The sequence below is a fragment of the Chiloscyllium punctatum genome, chromosome 16, assembly GCF_047496795.1.
Source record: "Chiloscyllium punctatum isolate Juve2018m chromosome 16, sChiPun1.3, whole genome shotgun sequence".
NCBI classification, from domain to species: Eukaryota; Metazoa; Chordata; class Chondrichthyes; order Orectolobiformes; family Hemiscylliidae; genus Chiloscyllium; species Chiloscyllium punctatum.
Window position 1 is genome coordinate 21,376,944 of NC_092754.1, and position 14,115 is coordinate 21,391,058.

A 14,115-nucleotide genomic window follows, 5' to 3' on the forward strand; every position below is an offset into this window, starting at 1 on the left:
GCATGGAAACAGAACCTATCAACACTGACCAGATATCCTAAATTAATCTAGTCCCATTTGCCAGCATTTAGCTCAAATCCCTCTCAATCCTTCCTATTCATGTACCCTTCCTTTTAAATGTTGTCATTATACCAACCACCACCTCTTCTGCTGGCAGCTCATTCCATAGAGACACCACCCTCTGCCTGGAAAAGTCACCACTTAAGTTCCTTTTAAAGATCCTCTTTCACCTTAAACCTATGCTGTCTAGTTTTAGATTCCCCACCCTGGGACAAAGATCTTGGCTATTAACTCTATCCATGCCCATCATGATTTTATAAACTTTTAAAAGGTCATTTTTCAGCCTCTGATGTTACAAGGAAAATAGCCCCAGCTTATTCAGCCTCTCCCTATCGCTCAAACCCTCCAACATCCTTATACATCTTTTCTGAATCCTTTCAAGTTTCACAACATCCTTCCTATAGCAGGGATACCAGAATTGAATACAGTATTCCAAAAGTGGTTGAACCCATGTCCTGTATAGCTGCAACATGACCTCCCAAATCCTCCACTCAATATTCTGACCAATAAAGGAAAGGAAAGCAAACCAACACCTTCTTCACTATCCTGTCTACATTGGACTCTACTTTCAAGAAACTGAACTGTATGCAGAGGTCTGTTGAACAATACTCCCCGAGACCTTACTTCGCAGGACCTGCACACTCACGGATTTTTTTCCAAAATGCACCACCTCACTTATCTAAATTAAACTCCATTTAGAGTCTTAGATGTACAGTATAGAAACAGACCCTTCAGTCCAATTGGTCCATGCTTACCAGATATCCTAACCTAATAGAGTCCTATTTACTAGCACTTGGCCCATATCCCTCCAAACCCTTCCTATTCATATACATCCAGTTGCCTTTTAAATGTTGCAATTGTCCCAGCCTCCTCAGTTTCCTCTGACAGCTTATTCCATACACACAACACCCTCTGTGTGAAAAGGTTGCTTCTTCAGTCTCTTTTACATCTTTCCCCTCTCACCCTAAACATATGCCCTCTAATTCTGGACTCCACCACCCCAGGGAAAAGACCTTGTCTATTTATCCTATCCATGCCCCTCATGATTTTGTAAACCTCTATAAAAGGTCACCTCTCAGCCTCCGACGGTCCAGGGAAAACAGACCCAGCATTTCAGCCTCTCCCTATAGCTCAAATCCTCCAACCCTGGCAACATCTTTCCGATAGGAAGGACCCAGAATTGCATGCAATATTCCAACAGTGGTCTAACCAATGTCCTGTACAGCCACAACATGTCCTCCCAACTCCTGTACTCCATACTCTGACCAAACACCTTCACTATCCTTTCTACCTGTGACTCTACTTTCAAGGGGCTATGAACATGCACTCCAAAGGTCTCTTTATTCAGCAACACTCTCCAGGACCTTATTGTTAAGTGTAAAATTTCTGCTCTGATTGACGTTTCCAAAGTGCAGCATCTTGCATTTATCTAAATTAAACTCCGTTCACCATTCCTCAGCCCATCTGATCAAGATCCTATTCTATATTGCCACTACACTGCCAATTTTGGTGCAATCTACAAACCTAACCACACCTACGTTCACATCCAAATTGTTTATATAATGACAAAAAGCAGTAGACCCGAGCACTGATCCTTGTGGCACACTGCTGGTTACAGGTCTCCAGTCTGAAAAGCAACCCCCCACCACCACCACCACCCTGTCTTTTCTACTTTCATGCCAGTTTTGCATCTAAATGGCTATTTCCCCCTTATTCCAGGTGATCTAATCTTGCTAACCAATTTACCACGAGGAACCTTGTTGAATACCTCACTGAAGTCCATATATTTTACATTCACTGCTCTGCCCTGATCAATCCTCTTCATAGAAATTTCTGCAAAAAACTCAAGTTGAGACAAGTTGATTATCCCAAATTAGTCCTTGCCTTTCCAAATACATGTAAAACCTGTTCCTCAGGATTCCCTCCAACAACTTTCCCACCACTGATATCAGGCTCACCCTGGTCTATAATTAGCTGGGTTTTCCTTACCTTACTTTTTTTAGTGGCACCACATTAACCAACCTCCAGACTTCAAGCACCTCACCTGTGGCTATGGTTAATACAAACATCACTGAAAAGGCATTTATTGGTTCTTCCCAATTACCCCTGTGGCCATGGGGTGAGGTACACCTACGATTTATGGCAGTTTGATATAACTGGGGAGGCTTACAAGGTTATTAGAGCATGTTATAGTGCAGTACAGGCCCTTGGTTCTTGATGTTGCGGCAACCTGTGGAACAAATCTGAAGCCAATCTAACCTACACTATTTCATTCTCACCCATATGGCTATCCAATGACCACTTCAGTGCCCTTAAACTGCCGTCGACATCTGTTGCAGGCAGTGTGTTCCATGGCCCTACTATTGAGTAAAGAAACTGCCTTTGACATCTGTCCAATGTCTATCACCACTCAATTTAAAGCTATGTCCCCTCGTGCTAATCATTGCCATCGGAGGCAAAAGGCTCACTGTCCAACCTATGTAACCCTCTGATTATCTCGTTTTAATCAAGTTACCTCTCAACCTTATTTCTAATGAAAACTGCTTCAAGTCCATCAGCCTTTTCTTGTAGGACCTTCCCTCCATACCAGGCAACATCCTAGTAAATCTCCTTTCCAAAAGCTTCCACTTCCTTTCTATAATGTGGTGGACCAGAACTGTTTACAATATTCCAAAACATGCTGCACCAGAATTTTGTACAGCTGCATGATCTCATGGTTCTGAAACTCAATCTACCAATAAAATCAAACACACCATATACCTTCTTAACAACCCTATCAGCCCAGGTGGCAACTTTCAGGGAACAATGTACCTGTACGGAGATCTCTTTGCTCATCTACACTGCCCAGAATCTTACCATGAGCCCAGTTCTCTGCATTCCTGTTACTCCTTCCAAAGTGAATCACCTCTTACCTTTCTGCATTAAACTCCATTTGCCACCTCTCAGCCCAGCTCTGCAGCTTATCTATGTCTCTCTGTAACCTACAACATCCTTTGTCAATATCCACAACTCTACTAACCTTAGTGTCATTCACAAATTTACCAAACCATCCTACTATGCACTCATCGGGGCCATTTATAAAAATGACCAACAGCAGTGCATCCAAAACAGATCCTTGCAGTACCACACTGGTAACTGAACTCCAGGATGAACATTTCCCATCAACCATCACCCAGTCTTCTTTCAGCTCACCAATTTCTGATCCAAACTGCTAAATCATCCTCAATCCCATGTCTCCATATTTTGTGCAATACCCTACCATGGGGAACCTTATCAAATGCCTTACTGAAATCTAGATACACCACATGAACCATTTTGCCCTCATCCACATGTTTGGTCACCTTCTCAAAAGAACTCAATAAAAGGTTTGTGAGGCACTACCTACCCTTCACAAAACCATGTTGATTATCCCGATCAACTTATTCCTTTTTAGATGATTATAAATCCTCTCTTATAACCCTTTCGAACGCTTTACCCAGAACTAAAGGCTCACTGGTCTATAATTACCAAAGTTGTCTCTACTCCCATTCTTGAACAAGGGAACAACATTTGCTGTCCTCCAGTCTTCTGGCACTATTCCTGCAGACAATGACGACAAAGATCAACTTCAATCAACATTAACCTGGCCAAGGAAACACATACTACACTATTAGAAGACCCAAAGACACATACGCCAAATACCACTAACTTCAAGCAGCAAGAACAGTATCATCAAGCTAGTGGACCTATGCCTTACCACCCACTTCACCTTCAACAACAAAACCTACAGACAAGCCAACGGAACACCCATGGGATCACCGATATCAGGGTTCTTAGAGGTAGTAATGCAGAGACTTGAGCAAATAGCTCTGCCAACCATCCAACCCAAACTCTGGGTCTGCTACGTGGATGACACCTTTGTCACCACTAAACAAATTAGAGGAAGCCTTCAAGACCACCAATAATACCCTTACTGGCATAAAATTCACTAAAGAGAAGGAAAACAATAACAAACTGCCATTTCTAGATGTCACAGTAGAACAAACAGCCAATGGGGAGCTTCAAACCAGCGCCTATAGAAAAACAACATATACAGACCAAAAATTGAACTACAGAAGCAATCATCCCAACACCCACAAATGAAGCTACATCAGAACATTTCAACGAGCCAACACACACTGTTGCAGAGGAACTACGCAGAGCAGAGGAAAATCATCTACACTGTGTATTCAAAAAGAATGGGTACCCAATGAACACAATCCACCGATTTCTCAGCAACAAACCCAAACAAGCAGACAAAACACGTCCAGAAACCCTAGCCATGCCCCTACATCAAAGACATCTCAGAAATGACTGCCAGACTACTCAGACCCCTTGGCACAAACCCACTAAAACAGCAGCTAATGAACTTGAAAGACCCTATACAGGCAACAAACAAAACTAATGTCGTTTACAAAATACCGTGCAAAGACTGTAACAAACACTACATTGGACAAACAGGCAGAAAACTAGCCACCAGGATACATGAACACCAACTAGCTACAAAACGACATGACCCTCACTAGTATCCTCACGTACGGATGAGGAAGGACACCACTTCAACTGGGGACAACACATCCATCCTAGGACGAGCCAAACAAAGACATGCACAAGAATTCCTATAAGCATAGCAACTGTTACTCTATCAACAAACACAGAGTTAGACCCCATCTAGCACCGCTGAGAAAAGGGGCAGGAAGTGACTTCACCACAGGAAATGACATCACCAACCCAAAACATAAATAGAAAGCAGGAATTTTCAGCATTGCTTTGCCTAAGGCCCACTGAAGATATTACCTAGTAGGGTAACAGAACGTCTGGAAATGAACCTTCCAGCTCAGTGAGCAAACCTACATCCAAAACCTCAGCCTGAGCTACAAATCTTCTCAAAACTTGATAAAGATCAAAGCCAAAGGTTCTGCAATCTCCTCCATGGCTTCCCAGAGAATCCTAGGATAAATCTCAACTGGCCCAGGGGAACTTTCTATTTTTACACTTTCCAGAATTTTTAACACTTCCTCATCATGCACCTCAATCCCATCTAATCTAGTTGCCTGTATCTCAGTATTCTCCACGACCACATTGTCTTTTTCAAGTGTGAATACTTACGAAAGTATTCATTTAACACCTATCTCCTCCGACTCCACTCACAACTTCCCACTACTATGCTTGATTGGCCCTAATCCTGCTTGCATTGAACAGTTAATAGTCAAATCATATAGGTTATTCCAGATCTGCAGCACACTGGATAAGAATGGCAGATTTCATCCCATGTAGGACACTTCTCCCAAACTTTGAACACTAGTGAATAAAACCACATTTGTTATGATAATCTGGTAGCTTTAAGATTAGCATTTTAGTCATTAAAATTAAATTCTCACAATAGGATTTTATTCCCATAAATTCCCTTTACAATCCTTTAACATTGTAGTTTGAGAGATGGTGGCCTCGTAACAATCTTAGCTACCTGTGAAAGCATAGAAAAGGCCTCTAGTCTCTTTTATAGAGTAGAATGTTCTATTCTTCAGCAAACAACCCCCCCCACGCTGAAGAAACTGGTCCTAGCACCTTGTGGCTCCTAAAGTGGCTCGGACATTACCAAAAACATAAGCTCAATAATGAAATGTGGGAGACGGTGGCTAGACCAGCATTTATCACCATCTCTAAAACCCGGAATAAAGTTAACAGGCAGCCAAATTCTGGGTCTAGAGTTAGCCAGACCGGAACATAGAGTATCCCTAAACACTATTTTTAAATCAATCAACAATGGTTACATGGTCACCTTTTGAGTTCAAGTGTTACCAAGTAACAACAGGATTCAGAACCAGCCTCTAGAACATTTGCCTGGGGTTCTGGACAGTGACAATACTACTACACTCTTGCTTTCCCCAATCTTAACATTTCAATGTCATCCATTAGCTGCAAAGTGGTCAAACAGGTTATAGATTGACAAAGTGAGCTACTACTTATTATTCCAAGTCTTCACTTTTCATTTGTAACAACAGAAACTGGGAATAATACTGACTACTGTCATTCCTAGTTTCCATGAACTACCATTGCTTATTGCTATTCTTCAGAGGTTGGTAACCTAAGTGAGGCAGCTGTGGTTGAAGACAAAGTGAAGTGTAAAGTGGCTGTGTGTAAGAGCAACTGTAACTATTCCCAGCACACATCTAGTGACACCATGCCACTGCATTCCCCAGTAGTCACAAAAGTGACATTTCAAAGACATTCATTAGCAGTTAAGAACTTGGATAGGACATTATATATATCTACATATGGTTCTTTTGTTTGTAATGTTAGGATCTTCATGTTAACAAGTTCCTCCAAGATCAGTACATACCAATTAACTGCAGTACTGCACATCTCTTGCATCAGTAGATGAGACCCAGCCAATAAATCTGTTGAAGTTCCAAACTTTATTAAAAATGCTCACTTAATTCAGTGCCCACATTTGCAACAGTTGTTTCCCAAATGATTGTAAAATTGTTAATTAGTCACTGAAAACTGCCACTTTTGAAACGCAGGCTTCAGCCCTTCAACTTGCACTCGGTCACTCTTACTCTTCATACATTTCCTCCACCCTTTGCTTGTTGCATCAATCAGTTGTCAGTTGCTCAAATTCACCAGTCTCAGAGTTCCACATGCAGTTTATCGTCAATTTGAAGGTTGCCATTTCAATACCAAGCAATTTCTGGAGAAAAGACAGTGAACAATTGGGAATCAGTATCCATGTCACCCATACTTGTATTTTTATTGGAATACTGAAAATTGGAGAATTCTTTTGACTTGCAGATATGTTTTTCAACTTAACAGCAGATTCCAGCTGATCATAGTGACTTCAATTCCTGCAAGCTATTTATTGAAAGTAAAGACTAACCAGAAGACGTGCTTGTTCAGGCGTCAGCGAGGCACCTTCTTTACAAACATCATAATCAGATAATAATGTCACAACACCTAGGAGAGAGAGACCACAAGTGAAATCCAATTATTGCCGACTGTTCTGAATCTTATTCTTTTCTCTATGAAAGTCAAAAGCTACTCTTCACGATCAGTTTGCATAACTTGATGTTTACCATCATACCTTTCTTCAGAGAGGTTGGTAACCCAAGCTGTCGCAGTTGTGGTTCAAGGGAGTGTGTGAACTGTGGCAGGGGCCCAGCATCTAGCGTAACAGCCATTGTAGCTATATTCCCAGCACGGGCAAAATCAGACTCTGTGTACTGATCAAACCACCTATTGATTTGAGCAAGATAATATATTACTCAGTAGAAAGACTAAAAAGTTAAAAGGAATGGGTGCAGCTTAAGTAGGTCAAAGAAAGTAAACAAAAAAAAACACACATTGGGAGACTCACTCAATCACTTCCACTTTTGTTCGATTAGTGAACAGAAGACCAACTTCACCATGCAACTGTTTACTGATCTAGAGAGAGAGAAAACAAATTCTGCACATGCTGGAAATATTCAGATCAGGCTGCATTAGAAGATTGCAATGCAGGATTACTGTTTCACAATGACCTTTCATCACATATTAAGCAAGACAAAAACTTGAAACATGAGACAAAACCAAACAAGTTTTGCTTCTGGAAATATAGGCTCAAAAGAAGATTCACTGGTTTCATAAATGGCCTACTCAGAGAGCTTACCTTGTGCAAACCATCCTTGTACTCATCTGCTGGTTCTTTTCCCAGTGCCACCATCATCACTTTGTTTTTACCAAAGAAAAACCTGTTCAAGCAGAGAACAATATAGTTTCACGTTTAAACAAAACTGATAGTCAAGCTATTTACCTGCTGAGGTAATTGTCTCTTCCCTCTTCACCAATCAGGATAATGAACATGCACTCAATTCACAGAATATAACTACTGGTTCAGTAGGTTTAGAAGAGGTGTCAAACTGTCTCCCTTTCCACGGATGCTGTCATACATGAGTTTCTGTGGCACTTTGTTTTTATTGAACCTATTCCAGATTTCCAACATTCACAGTATTTTGTTTCCTCATATCTAAGTTTGCTCAGACTAGGTGGCACAGTAAATAATGTAGGTAGCAATACAAAGCCTCGAAAGGGACAGTGATAGGTATGTAAATAGATTAATCTATGGCAGATGGAATATGACGTTCACATTGAAAATATTTGACTTCACTGCCTTAGTTCCAAAATAAAAGAGCATCTTGGAATTGAAAAGTCACAGAGATCTCACAACTGAAGCTGATAAGATTTACGTCAGAGGTAGGCACAAAGGTGCCGATATGGAGTCAAGTGAGTGAGACAGAAATTGCGTTACCGTTGTTTGTGGGTGGAGTTAATTAACCACTCAGTTCTAACAGCTCCTTGCACACAGCCATTCCAACAACCTCCCATTTTTGTCTACGCAGTCAAATGACTGATTAATCCCCCATTATTTGCTTAACTACTTGCTATATTAACATATTGCCCTCTTATCCAAAAAAAGTCATGTGATGCAATGACAGCTCCCCCTGAGCCAGATGGTCTGGGTTCAAGTCTCACTTATCCATGAGGTTTGTAACAGCATATCTGAACAGATAGACTTAAAATAACTTGTGCTGCAGTGGTAGTGTGTCCCTTCCTCTGGCTAGAAGGCCTGGGTTCAAGTTTCACCTCAGGATTTGATGGTAATGGAGGTATTATATCAGGTTGAAAGAAAATAAATCCCTCATCTTTTTAAAAAACTTTTGATGACATACAACCAATCCCTGACCAAAACTATTAGCGGTAAATATGATTTTCCATTGTTTATAATACAACTGATCAAAGTTATATTTTTTAATATTCTATAAAATACAAGCCTTTCATGGTCCCCTTTCTTTGAACAAAAAAGATTTAATCACAAAGTGACTGAGACAAAAATTGATATTTTCCTCTCATTTTTCGAAGTCCTCAAAGTCAGATATCCATCTTCAAGAATTCCAGCAATTTCTATAGAGCAAGCAGATTTTGAGAAACATTCTGACAACTGCTAACAAGTACCAACACACTTCAGTTTAGAAATCTCTTTCTCAGAATCCTGTTATAATGGCAAAGTTAATGCTCAACATTTTTTAAAAAAATGACACCTTTTTTTGAACATAAGTTATCCCAAAAAGAACAGTTGTCCACAAAACATTATAGATAAACTTTTCTCAGACTGGAAAACTTATATTAGGATTTAGTTTAGAATTTTGAATAAATATATTCCTGTAGTTACATCTTCTATCAATTTCAAATTTTCAGCAGCTTACATACTTTTAACTAATGTTTATTTTCATGGATTCCCAAGATAATAGATAACGTCTATTCATTCCCAAGTAGATGATAAATCTTGCCATACAAGAAATTGGCATATGCATATGAAGTTTTGCTATAAAAAGGATTAGCTTCACATCTTTGGGTCACCCAAGGTTGGAATCACTAATGTGCTCCTTTTTGAATGTAGTTTATTTAATGTTTTCAATTTCCTCAACAGTAGGATGTCTCATCAGACAATTTAGTTTCAATGTCATAACTGGCAGTTGGTCTCATCCAAGTGTAACTGTCCAATCAAATTTCTTTACTGGTCTGTTCATTTTCCCCAGATGGAAAATTGTTCTGGGACAACCTGATGGTGATCAAAAAACTTTCCAGGTGCTGTTGATTCCGGATTTATTCTACTTAAAAGTTTAACTGATATTTAAAAAGCCCCCAAAACCTGACTTCTTTTCTGAAATTCCCTTTTAATTTATCTTGCTCAAAATCTATTTAAGTAACATTTTAACCAATTCATTTCATGCATTACAAATGTATATACTATCCGACACAGTGTAATTCAATGCGATTGTGGTTAAAACATGCATTACTAGGCTGAAAAGCCTTAACTAATGCAGTTACCCTTGCCTGATTGGTCTCACCAGTATCTCATCCTGAACCTTCCAAACCGTATGTACATCTGTTTGCAATAATTCATGACATAAGTGTTTCAAGCTGCATCAAAAACATCTGTTGAATAGTTTAGAGGCATTCCTGAGTTTAGTCTACTGTTACATTATGTTGTTTGCTTTATTTGCTAGAGGAATCTCCATTGCCACTTGGTTTATTTTGATTCTCCTTTCATATTGGTGGTTATAAACTATACTTGCATTGCTGCCAAGACAGCAGCCGCCATTGTTTGTGTATAAACTTATGAGGGGCATGGATAGGATAAACAGACAAGGTATTAGAGTGAGAGGGCAAAGATTTAAAAGGGACCAAGGGACATCTTTTTCACACAGAGGGTGTTGTGTGTATGGAATGAGCTGCCAGAAGTGTGGAAGCTGGTACAATTACAGCATTTAAAAGGCACCTGGATGGGTATATGAATAAGAAGGGTTTAGAGGGATTTGGGAAAGAGCTGGCGAATGGGGCTAGATTAGGTTAGAATATCTGGTCGGCATGGACGAGTTGGACCAAAGGGTCTGGTTCCATGCTGTACACCTCTGACTCCAAGTATATGAGCCATGAAATTTGATAAGGCTGAACATTTTCCCTTTTTAAAAAAAATTACAAAAAGTTACTGATATGTTTTCCAAACACATCTTTGTTTCTGAAAATCTAACTCCAATTAAAGCTAGGAGTCTATCCATTTTCAATACCTAAACACATCCCAAATAACTGAAAGGCAAGAACTGAATTAGGAATTCCCAAGTAGCTTTTCTAAAATAAAAACAAACAAACAAACAATCTTGTATATAATCTGTCAAATCCCATTCAGTTTCATTTTAGGATATCAAACTTTCTTTCTAAATTTATTAAAGGCTGACCATGCCTCAGGTATACTTAATGGATCATATTTCTTCTAAATTGTGTCCATATTTTGAATAGAACTTCAAAACCTACATCAGTGTCCAATTATTGAGCCGCTAATTCTAAGAATATTTTACACCTGATCCTGTTTCTAGTAGAAAAGTCACAATGCTAGGGCCTTTTTTAAAAAAAAAGATGAACTTGTGTTTATATCTTAACTTATTTTTTCCATTTACCACACAATTCAGCTTCACAAGACATTGTGGGAAACCAGACCCTTATGTTTTGACTTGGTTTTAGTCATTCTTCTCAAATTTAACTCCAGCTACAATCTTCTGTCCAAAAAGAAGTTAGTTTTCCATCTTCACTTTAAAAGTAAAAATTCTCTGCAAAAGGATCAATTTAGATCCAAACCAGTTGGAGAGACAGAAACAGAGAACCTTTCTTTGTGAAGAGAGTTTATTAACTACTCAATCTTACATTTCATTTCAGACAGCAGTTCTGCCTGTTAATTTATGTTTACATTTACCCAGTCAATTGATCAATTAACCTCAATTATCTACTTAACTACTTGCATATTTTTCTATTCATTCATGGAATATGGGCTTCACTGGCTAGGCCAAGAGCTTATTGCCTATCCCTAATTGCCCTTGAGAAGGTGGTGGTGAACAGCTTGAACTGCTGCCATTCGTTTGTTGTAGATACATCCACAACGTTATGTTGGAATCTTGGTAATTTTTTACAGTACATCTTGTAGATAGTATACTGCTGGATGCACAAGGAATCAAAAACATGAAAGGTGACTGGAATTAAAACACGGCTCAGCCACAATGTAATGCAATGACAAAATGGGCTCAAGATGATCATTGGCTTCTGTTATTCCAAGATTCCAAAATTACATACCAAAAATAAAAATTAGTGTCAAACGTCTGAGTATCCATTCTACTTCAGTTAATACGTCTCTGGGGCAGGAGGTTTAATGTCAAATACTCACCGACTATGTTTCCAAGCACTCCGCATATCCTTCAACTTGTTATTCCGCATATTCTCAATAGAAAAGACAAATAGGTTCTTGTAGGTGTCCACACATTTTCGTAACTTAAAAAAAACACCAGCAATAAGGGTTCAAATAGACTATCAACATAGTTAATTAGTATTCCACCAGATATTTTATTAATTTCAGTGAAGAATTAATTAACCTTAATAACTTGCACATAAAAGCAACTCTTAAAGAGAGACCAAATAGGGTGTGGCTTTTTTCCTTGGAACGTAGGTAGCTGAGGGATAACCTTATGGAGGTTTATAGAATTGTGGGGGCATGGATAGGGGAGTGGGCATAGTTGAGAGGGAAAAGATTTAAAAAAGGTACTTTTTCACGGAGGGTGATGTATCAAACATGCTGCTACAAGGGGTGGTGGAAGTGGGCACAATTACAACAGTTAAAAGGCAACTGGAAGGGGATAAGAAGAGGAGAGTTTACAGGAATTTGGGCCAAAGGCTAGCAAATGGGACTAGATCAGTTCAGGATAACTGGTTGGCACAGATGAGTTGTACCAAAAAGGCTGCTTTTGTGCTGTATAAGCCTATAATTTCCTGACCAAAAGAAAGTATCCAAACACACTTAACGTGACTATCACTCAGCATTAGATACAGGGCTATTAGTTTCACAAAAGGATATCACAGTGGGTGACTAAAGATTGGCCAAAGCTAGGTTTTACAAGGTGCCTTTAAAGAATTAAAAAAGTGTAACTTTGGAACTCAACAGCCAAGCGCATAGCCAGTAACATTGGAACAAAGGTTAGAGATAGGAAACAGTGAGCCCATGAAGAAATTTGAACATGAGGATTAGCATGAAAAATTTTAGGCATTGCTGAACCAGGGATCCAGTGTAAGTTAGCATGTATATTGATGATGGGTAAATGTGATTTGGAGTAAGTCCGAAAATGGTCTATGAAGTGCAGGTTTGCAGTAACCAATGCAGCATTGGAATAGGCATAGATGTTTATTTAGTAGATAGCTCTTTGCTCAGAGCATGGAATGCCCTACCTGCCAATATAGTTAGCTCAGCCACATTAGAGAGATTTAAACAATTTAAGCACATCTATGATGGCATATATGGTGGCATAGTGAAGGGGGATGAGCCGAGAATAGTTCACAGGTCTGCGCAACATAGAGGGCCGAAGGGCCTGTTTTGCGCTGTATTGTTCTACAGTTACTGTTTCTGCCTTAGCCTATGTAATGGGTATGATGAATTAACAAAGTGGAGAGGAAATGGAAGGACCGATTTTGAGCTAGAATTGGGATAATGAGATTCTTAACTCCACGAGCAAGGATTGGAAGAGTTGGTCAAATATTACAGTCTGTAGTTCATGAGATCTTTGGGAGGTGAGGAATAGTAGAGCCAAGGAAAAAAGGGATAAAAGGGATTCAAACAGACAACTAGAAACCGACAAGCCAAGGATTATTTTGTTAGGATCCAACCAGATCTGTGGAGAACACGGAGTTCTTCCACGAGAAGAATAGCGAGGGTTTTTACTAGAGATAAATAAAAAGACGGTGAAGCGTTCTTAAGCAAATCGACAGACCTATCAACGTTTTGGTAGTCCGTGGGCTGAAGACTAAACAGTTGGGAATTATTTGAAAGGTTTTCCAGGACCAGGTGTGGTGGGGAAAACACTGCTCACAGAAGGTCAGGTTTGTGTCCGAGGGATGGGTGCAGAGAACGGGATGGATTGGACGCCACTCTAAAACGACAGTATTTACATTGTTAACTCACCTCCTCGATCAGGTTCTGTTTAACTTGTAATCCTTTCTTCGTTGTCTTAGTCAAAGAAACTGCAGAAATAATACAAAAAGGAATGAGTTTGTCAAACCATCCAACTATTCAGACTGGAACTTATTTAGGTTCTGAGTCCGGGTTTGTGGACAGTCTCCGACTCTAAATTCGACCAAATATTATAATAATAATAATAATTCGGCCCAGGCCAGATTTAAGCCCCTACCCCGCTTGTCACGCCGAGATCGCGGCATGGTGTCGGAGTCGGGTCTCTTGCTCTCCTGGTTCCGGCTGTGCGGGGCTGGGTCTCTCTTTCTTCCAGCTCCAAGTCACAAAACGTGTTGCCTCCACACGCCCGCCAACTGCCGAACGTTCAGGACCCTCTTGCCCAGGGTGTTATGGGATTAATGGCGCCTTCACTCTGCCTGTATATTTACTCGGGATTAAATCAACAGCGAGACGTCAGACTCAGATATAATAAGTAAGGTTTATTGATTTATCCA

At 39.8% G+C, this 14,115-nt stretch overlaps 1 protein-coding gene across 1 annotated transcript; it reads right to left on the reverse strand.

Moving 5' to 3' along the window:
- Positions 1–6,478: 6,478 nt before the first annotated feature.
- Positions 6,479–14,081, reverse strand: mrto4 (MRT4 homolog, ribosome maturation factor). Its single transcript, XM_072586452.1, has 8 exons — positions 13,839–14,081; positions 13,613–13,671; positions 11,831–11,934; positions 7,727–7,808; positions 7,436–7,503; positions 7,163–7,314; positions 6,959–7,035; positions 6,479–6,772 (listed from the first exon to the last, which is right to left on the reverse strand). The coding sequence occupies exons 1-8, from the start codon at positions 13,864–13,866 to the stop codon at positions 6,677–6,679; spliced, it is 666 nt and encodes a 221-aa protein (XP_072442553.1). The 5' UTR covers positions 13,867–14,081; the 3' UTR covers positions 6,479–6,676.
- Positions 14,082–14,115: the final 34 nt, after the last annotated feature.